This window comes from Nelumbo nucifera, chromosome 6, assembly GCF_055504915.1.
Source record: "Nelumbo nucifera cultivar China Antique chromosome 6, China Antique-T2T, whole genome shotgun sequence".
Classification (NCBI taxonomy): Eukaryota; Viridiplantae; Streptophyta; class Magnoliopsida; order Proteales; family Nelumbonaceae; genus Nelumbo; species Nelumbo nucifera.
In genome coordinates this window covers 30,060,554-30,070,579 of record NC_142654.1, presented here as the reverse complement: position 1 = coordinate 30,070,579, position 10,026 = coordinate 30,060,554, and the positions used below count along the sequence as shown (strand labels likewise).

At 32.9% G+C, this 10,026-nt stretch overlaps 1 protein-coding gene across 1 annotated transcript; it reads left to right on the top strand.

The window, feature by feature from the left end:
- Positions 1-6,155: 6,155 nt before the first annotated feature.
- Positions 6,156-7,274, top strand: LOC104598464 (PLAT domain-containing protein 3-like). Its single transcript, XM_010260537.3, has 2 exons — positions 6,156-6,371; positions 6,534-7,274. Exons 1-2 carry the CDS (start codon positions 6,288-6,290, stop codon positions 7,032-7,034), a joined length of 585 nt encoding a protein of 194 aa, XP_010258839.1. The 5' UTR covers positions 6,156-6,287; the 3' UTR covers positions 7,035-7,274.
- Positions 7,275-10,026: the final 2,752 nt, after the last annotated feature.

Genomic DNA, 10,026 nt, shown 5'->3' with positions numbered 1-10,026 from the left:
GAGACTTAGAGAGTTTGTTATCATTAAGGGGATGTTTGGAACCGTGGCCGTTTTCCAAAAAAACGGTGCCACATCAGATCCACATAGGTGTTTCAACAAATGCCCATGTATCTCATTGTTTGGTTCAATCAATTATTAAAAAACCGGGTATGTCTCGAAAATCGGACTCAATCGATGCATGAAACGCCAAATTTTGAACTGATGCCTTGAAAATTTGGCATTTCATGCATCAGCCGTTTCCCCCAACGGCTGACTGATGTGTATCCTATGTGATGCTTACCTGTCAGCACACATGAAAATCGGTGATGAAAATCACCTTACCAAACAGCATAGTGTTGCTCACTGCCTACCTGGCAGAAGCGTTTTTTTGTGAAAAATGGGTCTTAAAACACATTTGAATTCTTGCCAACAACCCTCTCAAATAAGGGCAATCTTTGCATTTACAAATGTTGAGAACATGACATCGGCATTTTCTTTGTTATCTTTCTAATGTCCACAATCCACATATATAGTGGAAGGGCTATAGCAACCATGGTGTGAGAAACCTCAGGGGAGGCTTCAGCAATTTACCCTTTTTAAGATGAGAGTAGAAAATGACATTTTTTACCCCAATGTCCATTCGACCAAATTAATCTAAAGAAATAAAAAAAAAACAAAATATAAATTTCCCCCTAGGTTTTGCTTCTAAAAGTCGATATAGGAGTTTCTAGGCACACTCTTGGAATAAAAAATCTTGGTTAGCATTTACTACTTGTTTTAAGAGGACACATGACCATTCCCAAATAGAAATACAAACAGTTCCTTAAGTATGGTCAATTAAGTAAAGCAGTTAGAGGATATTATAGTGATATACAAACTATAGAGTAGATTTTAGTAAATATGTAAAATTTTAGGGTGTTTGTAAGTAAATGACCCATTAATAAAGCTAATTTTCTGTTCTTTTCAAGTGCATATTCTAGTTTGCAACCCCACAACATTCCAATTCATTAGACCCGGTCATTAATCTAGCCTTAAATTTTCATAAAAAAAAAGACTTGAAACATGACCACAAACACAAATATTTGATAAAAATCTCCAATAAAATGCATAAATCGCATGTTTAATTATTAATGTGTGATGATAGTGTTAGTCCAGCTAGCTTGGTGTAGGCAATCTCTATTTTCTAGTTCCTAGATGATGATGGAAACCAAATTGTGGGACAACTGCACCTCTCAATTGTACAGCCCACATTTACTCATCTCTACTGCATCAAAGGCAGCCAAATTAAACAAATAAAATGGTGCAGCGAGATAGCAAGAACAAAGTTTTAGAACACATCTTAAACGAAAAATAGATTGAGCCTTACTGAAGAAGTATTTCTTATTATGAGTGCTTTTTGGACGGGAGACTTATAGGTCTTTTTTTATAGCCTCAAAGTCCTATCTTATTACGGAAAAGATAAACTAATCCTACTTGGACAAAACCTTCAAAAGCCTATCTAGTTAAGGAAAAGATAAATTAATCCTACTTGGAACCAAACCTACAAAATCTTACCTAGTTAAGGAAAAAATAATTAATGAGAGAAAACAAAAAATCTATATTTAAACTACTTTAAAAAGCATAAATGATCTCAAGAATATTTCTGTATTTTTTAGGACAAAATTTACCCCTCTATTTTTAAATTTATTTATAAAAAATGAGGGCTAATAGGGTAACAAGTTATTGATCTTAAATGAGTTGAAAAGAGGTAATTTTAAGATATTCAATGCATTTTCCCTCTCATTAAATCCAACATTTAAGTTATTAACTTGAGTTCATGTTCATTGAATCATATATTTAAGTCATTTTTGTTTCTTCTCATCATTAAGTTCTATTAATTGAATCCATACTTAATAAATTAATAATTCTAATAACATAAAAGCTTATACTTTTAAAATCTACCTAGAAAAAAATAGTGTTTTCATCTAGGTGGTGGTAAGAAATTAAACTATTGTGGGTCAAATGGGTTAATCCATGTTGCCACGGAAAAATAGATAAAATGAAAAAAAAAATTGGGAATATTTTTAACATACATATTAAACAATAATAAGTATGATAAATAAGAAATATTTTTATCAATGATGGAAATGAAATGTAAAATGTTAAACCAATTGGAAATAAAAATATTTTTGCTATTCTCTCTCATTAAATCCTATATTTAATATATATTTTTCTCATCATTAAATTCTTGTAATTAAATCCACAAAATTAATTTTAATAGTATAAAAATAAATATTTTGAAAAGTAATTTGAAAATAAAACCTCTTCCCTCCCGGTGGTAGGTAAACAATTAGACCATTTGGGGTCAAATGAATTAATAAATAATGACATAATTGAACAATAAAAAATTAAAATAAATAAGTTTGAAATGTAAAAAATATTTTTATTAATGATGAAAATGGAATCCCATGTTGGCAACAACCACATAAGCCTCCGATGACATGGTGGGGGTTTTATAATTTGAAATGTAGAACCGATTGTTGGAGTTTTGTTGGTTTCTAGACCAACCTGTAGCCTAATTTTAAATGTATAATCGACTCTGACTATAATTTTCCTTAATTTAAAACTAATCTGAAAGCAAAGCTATTTTCTTATCTACATGGTGGGTCAATGATCCAACTTTTCAAAGAAGCCCATGATGTCATAATTGAATAATAAATATTCAAAAAAGATAGAACACCAAAAATGAAAATGTACAAAATTTTGTCAAAAACATTTGAGAGCATTTCTAATGTTATATACATTCATCATATTAAATAAAAATAATTGTTAAAATAAAATTTATTTTTATTTATGATAGAAATGGAATACAATATTTAATAATAATAGTTGTTATTTTCTACAAACATTTAAGTTTGTTTTTAATCATATTGTTACATTTGTTAATTTTCAGTTTCTATCTTAACTGTAAGATACCTAAATTTTAATTAATTAATATTAAGAAAAATTTTTCACGTTCAACACATGTGCTTAATTACTAGTTACATAATAAACACTAAAATGGAGAAATCCAAAATAACCAAAATTATGTTGTAAGCATGTCCGGATCAGAAAATGAGTTAATTAGTTATGTTTTGGGTCCTAATTGTCTTCATGGATACTTAATTGCTCCTCAGTCATGAGGACACTAGGCCCAAGTGAAATGACTTGTCCTCCTCACTCGATTAAACTACAAGAAAAAATAGGGTATATCATTTGTAGCTCCCCTAACATTTTTGCCATCAAAAGATGAATTGATTGGAGTTCAACCCATCTATCCCCCACATTTTTGCACCAACCCTCCCTACTCAAGTTTTTAAAATGCTCTTGGTAGAGAAGGAGACGACTGTAAGTTTTTTGTTGTGTCCAACATGGATTAAAAGTCCCGTGTTGGCAACAACCACATAAACCTCCGATGACATGGTGGGGGTTTTATAATTTGAAATGTAGAACCGATTGTTGGAGTTTTGTTGGTTTCTAGACCAACCTGTAACCTAATTTTAAATGTATAATCGACTCTGACTATAATTTTCCTTAATTTAAAACTAATCTGAAAGCAAAGCTATTTTCTTATCTACATGGTGGGTCAATGATCCAACTTTTCAAAGAAGCCCATGATGTCATAATTGAATAATAAATATTCAAAAAAGATAGAACACCAAAAATGAAAATGTACAAAATTTTGTCAAAAACATTTGAGAGCATTTCTAATGTTATATACATTCATCATATTAAATAAAAATAATTGTTAAAATAAAATTTATTTTTTTATTTATGATAGAAATAGAATACAATATTTAATAATAATAGTTGTTATTTTCTACAAACATTTAAGTTTGTTTTTAATCATATTGTTACATTTGCTAATTTTCAGTTTCTATCTTAACTGTAAGATACCTAAAATTTAATTAATTAATATTAAGAAAAATTTTTCACGTTCAACACATGTGCTTAATTACTAGTTACATAATAAACACTAAAATGGAGAAATTCAAAATAACCAAAATTATGTTGTAAGCATGTCCGGATCAGAAAATGAGTTAGTTAGTTATGTTTTGGGTCCTAATTGTCTTCATGGATACTCAATTGCTCCTCAGTCATGAGGACACTAGGCCCAAGTGAAATGACTTGTCCTCCTCACTCGATTAAACTACAAGAAAAAATAGGGTATATCATTTGTAGCTCCCCTAACATTTTTGCCATCAAAAGATGAATTGATTGGAGTCCAACCCATCTATCCCCCACATTTTTGCACCAACCTTCCCTACTCAAGTTTTTAAAATGCTCTTGGTAGAGGACGAGGCGGTTTGGTCTTGGTGAAGTGAGGCACAAGTTCGAGGAATTCAGGTTTGTTCCTCACAGTGTCTCACACCAACCTCACAATACTTTCAGCAGTGCATTGAAGACATCTCTCTTACTTGATTCTATCATTTATAAGGAAATTCTCCTAATGTAGGGCATCGATATGCAATGAGATTAGTATGAGGTACACTCTGTGAGGAGCAAATCCGATCAATGTGGTTTGAACTACAAACCATAAAAAAATGATAAAACAAATATAAATATATAATGCACCCAAAAAATATAATTCGTATAATTAAGCACCAAAGAGAAGAAGATCAAAATACATAAATTAAACCAAGACTTCAGTATAAGCAATAACAGTTCCCGGACTGCCAGATTTATTAGGTTTATCTGTTGAGGCGTGCGCCTCACACATAATCCCGCGTCAAGGCCTTATTATTTGTTTGAAGCACAAGCTTTGATCCGTTGTGAATCAATACACGTTGTTTTGTCTGTTTTGTCCTTTTAACTAGCATCACATGACAAGCCAATTTTGTATGCAGTACTATTAATCATTTCCCTCTTTGTTCTGGGTCAGTTTCGTAATTTAAAGTTGGCTATCCCTCTCATTCCTCTCCGCATCATACACCACCATTCCACCATTATAAATAGGGAAAATTCTCGATCAGGGTAGTCAGTACCCTACTTTGACTCGAGTGATTATTTGGTCCCCCAATTTTAAATTGCGATGATTTAGTACTTGGAGTTTTTGAAACACCATAACCTAGTATCTGTGGTTAATGTAACGTTTGATATGTATATTCGGTGACTTCATGCGTGATTTAAGACTTTTGAAAATGTCAAAATTATCCTTAAAAATAAAATATACTGTTCATCATCAAGAAGATGGAATAAAGCTCAAACTCTTTATCACGAACACCACAAAAACGATCTTTTCCGACAATAATGTATTAATAATTGGCAGCAAAGAGAGCATCTACCGATCTGTTGAAGGGATTTCGTTCAACCATTGTCTACAACAGTTCACTCCTTTTCAAGCAAAAAAATTTGAGGCGGAGAACTACTGAAGGTGATAAATTCTAAAATTCGGATGAGACCATTACCAAAATGCTACCGTAAAATTCAATTACGTATGAACGCAAAAAAATGACACACTTCGTAGCTTACAAGAGGCACCGCAGAAGGAAAGAAGTAGAGAAAGGTTAAAGGAGTCCAAGTCAGGCTGGCATTAACTTGAACTTTTGAGCTTCATACCTAACTTTTCTTTCTCTCTGCATTATCTTCTTCTCTTTCTATTTTTTATTTTTCCGACAATGGGAGTTATTTTCTAGGCGTAGTATATATTATAGTGTTTTACTTATACTCTCTCTCTCTCCCCCGTTTTTCTCTTCACAGATCATTTTTGTTCAGTTTACTATATTACTGATTATCTCTTAGAAGGGGCATTTTTGTCATAAAATTCATTTTAGTTATAAAAATTCATTATTAAAAAGGATAATTTTGTCCCATTTAAGTGTTGTTAATTTTTCCTTATGTGGGAAAATATTTACCCACCTAGGAGATGGGTATACCAGGAAAATAAACTTTTCCTAGTCCCCACAAAAAAGAAGAGGGATTCTTTGTGAAGGGGAACCAAAATCCAATCCCCTCTCAAAATCCAAAAAAAGAACACTCTTAAAGGAAAAAATTAAAATGAATGAAAAATTTGAGGATTAATATGATTGATAAAGAAAATTAAATAACACTTTAAGAAGGGTATTTATATATTTTCATATACCTATTAACGTCAGTGGTCATTCCAAAGTTCAGGTACTTGTTGCATCTTAAAATTTGGGGACTAAATTATCACTCGACCTAAGGGCAAGGGTTCTGATGAGGAATTTTCCGTTATAAATACACTTATACACCGATCACCTTTTCAAGAAACACAGAGACTGTGAGTTGAGACGACACTCTCTTCTCTTCAGTTCGGAGATCACCGGGAGATGAAGATGATTACGAGTCGCCACTTCTGCACACTGACCTTCCTCGTCTTATTCCTTTCCGCCGCGCCGGGAGACTCTTCGTCGGTAAGCTTTCTGAAAATATCTTCCTCGAACTCGATCTCTCCTTTATTAGACGATCATCGTTCACCGTGCTTCACAGTTCATCTCTAATCTTTTCATTATCGTCCGGCGCCGCTCGATCGTTCTTTCGTCTTCGTGCTTGATAATGATTATTATGAGATGCAGGAGGAGGAGGAGGAGGAGGAGGAGGAGTGCGTGTACACGCTGTACGTGCAGACGGGACCGATGATCATGGCAGGAACCGACGCCAAGATCAGCGTGGCCCTGGGTAATGCCGAGGGTAAATTGGTGCAGGTGCCGGATCTCGAGAAATGGGGGATCATGGAACGCGACCACTATTACTATCAGGAGGGGAGCCTCGACGTCTTCAGCGGCCGGGGACCTTGCATTGACTCCCCTCTCTGCTGGCTGAACCTCACGTCCGACGGGGGCTCCCAGTTTAACAGCTGGTACTGCGATTTCGTGGACGTGACATTGACAGGACCCCATAAACGCTGCAGCAGGGCCTTCTTCTTCGTCCTGCAATGGCTTTCAACCGACCATCCTCCTTTCCGACTAAACGCTTACCTAGATGGCTGCAATCTGCAACAGCAGAAGGTGCATACTCCTCGAAATGGCACTCTGGTGGTTCGGAACAGCGTAATAAGAGAAGGATCTTCAGCCTGATGCAGTGTGATGATGCAATGAACATAAGTCTCAGTTCGCAGTGTAAAATACAGGGTTTACTCTTCTCGCAGTGTAGACTTTTGGAGACTAGGTCTGTGGGTCAGCTTGGTATTCTCCCTTTATCAGTTAATCTCCCTTTCGAGATTAACCTTGTGCTTGTGGGTTTGCAATTTCAGTATCCGATTTTTCTGTTTTCTTAATTATATTATCTTTTTATGGTTTAAATAAATAATTATGCTCTGTTTGGTGCGTTTTTTGCACGGGCTGTAGGTTTTTTAGAAGCCCAACAATCAATGTTTTCGGTTTTTTTCATTTGGTTGGAAAAAGATCTAACTGTAGAAAGAAATAGTCTCGAAAATATACGAGAAATCAGTTCCGGACTATCAGAAAACTCCAAATGAAGTTTTTTGTTTTTTTTTTGTTCAATTCATCTTCACACAAGAAAAAAAACACACCTTAACCAAACAATCTTCTGCTAAGATTTTAATACAAAAGATCAAATCATCTTTTAGTTATCAAATTTGTCAGAAGATTTTATAAAAAACTTACCAAACGATATCTAAATTTACATAAACCAAAGAAAAAAATGCTTAGTGTGGCATAGAGACTTCATTTTAAGGTTCTAGCCTACTTCATGGAAGAGTAGATATATTTTTTTTTTTCATTATTATCAATTATATCTTATCCCATAATCATGCCACTTGCATGGAAATAGGAAGAAATGATTAAAGTGCATATGGCACTTTGAATAGAATGGAATGAGCAAACAGGATTCTATGTAATTGGGACAAGGCTTAGATGATAATGGTGATTTTTTTTGTAGATAGATGATAATGATGATTTCGGTTTCAACGGTTCATCACTGGAATAATTAAAAACCCAATTAATTCTTATTAATACACGAACATAAATTATGAGATTCAATTGTCCACAAATAAGATATACACTTAAAAACCTTAAACTTCAATTTGGAGCTTCCTTGTGTGAAGTAAATCATTATATTAGACATGCATCAATTATATTTATAATTTATATATATACAAAATATACATTAATCCTATATACATCAATGTTTTAAAAACCGATCCGGAGGTCGAATCATTTTTGCCTTCGGGTTTACAGGTCACCAGTTCAATCGGCTAGGTTGAATGGTTCAGACCGTGCCATGTCAATGCATATATATATATATATATATATATATATATATATTAAGTATATCTATCTATCTATCTATCTATCTATATATATATATACATACTAGTAATTAAGAACATGTGTTGCACCCAAGAAATTTTTCTTCATATTAATTACCTAAATTTTAAATATATCATAGTTAACACTATAAAAAAATAGACCTATAGCTATAGACACAACCATAGTTATAGGTCTATAGCTACGGACTAGCTACAATAAAAAAATAGTAGCTACAGTCACGGTGGCTATAGGAAATAACTACGGATGATTGTATCCGTAGCTAAAACTAACATATAGCTATAGTTTATGCCTATGGCTAAACCCTATTATAATAATTATATATGCATTTTTTAGTTACGGTTTTTAAGTTATACATAGTTACAAATTTAGCTTTATAACTACGGCTGTAAAACAACTGTAGTTAAATGTCACTTGGCTACAGATTTAAGTTGTCCATAGAAGAACCTATAGCTACGGTTTAAGTAGCCTATAGCAAAAGAGCATTAATCTATAACTACGGTTTCTAATACGGTTTAAGTCAACTGTAGCTAAAAACGAAACCTATAAATACAATTTAATTTATAGCTAGATCCTGAAATTTTTTCATTATTTTTTTTTGAAACCTGTTTTTTTTCTTGTATCGAATACAAACACAACTAATTTCATTCATAATATAAGATTGAACTTCAATGTAAAAATCCCTTAAAAGATTATATAATAAAAAAATGAATTATATCTCAAAGTGCTTTAATACATCAATGTATTTAAAATCTGTTACAAATTCAAGGTTATTAAATACATGAAATTCAATAAAAAAAGTTGATGTGTAAAATTTGTTCAAATGTCTCCATCCGCATGTGTGAAATCCTCTTTTACAATGTTCAACCTATAAAAAAATAATAGAAAATAAGTTAGAAGTCACAATTTTGGAAATATAAAATCATGTATGAAAATCTAATTATTAACTATGCAATATAAATCATGCATGATAGTGCAAATAGGCCAAGTACAAATTCTAGTTTCTTTTGTCTACGGCTTTACTTTTTTTGTTTGTTTGGGAATAGCAAAATTGAAAGTAAGATGATAAGACCCGCTTTGTTTCAAATAATATCAAAGTAAGAGGAATGTTTCTTTTTTTGGAAGGACTCATATGGAAAGTAAAATGATATTCCACCCAATTTATATGATAGAGAATGTGGTTCAAATCTTTCATCGGTTTGCAAAATTTGTACCATCAATAGGTGCAAATGAGGCAAAAAAAAAATGCAAACTTTACAAAGGCATGCAAATTTAAATCTGGTGAAAAATTTGCATCTAACTGCAAATAAATGAGGCCTGAGGAACTTCTTTGCTACTGATCAATTCAACAGTCTTTTCCAACTATATGGGGCCAGGTGTAAATCCCCTTTGGTCATCATTCTAAGTACTCTTACAAAGAGCAATGTAGAGAACACTAATATGGACCCCACTGAAGTGATCCCCACTGTTCGTATGTCAACAATAAGTTATGATTAGGATTAGTTCTTTATGATAAGATTAGGACTAGTCTTTTATAAGATTAGGGTCAGTCTTTCTTCAGCTTTATCTTATCTTGCCATGTAAGCAATTCAGTCTTTTTACAAGTATGATACTATGTATATAAATTTAAGAGGGGGGTGGCTGTTTCAAACACAACCAACCACTCTCTTCTCCTAAAACCCTTCCACGAGTTCTTCTTCTCCATCTCTCTTCTCTTCACTTCACTTATAATTTTTTCTTTTATTTTTTGTTCAAATATGTAGTCTTGTACGACTACTTG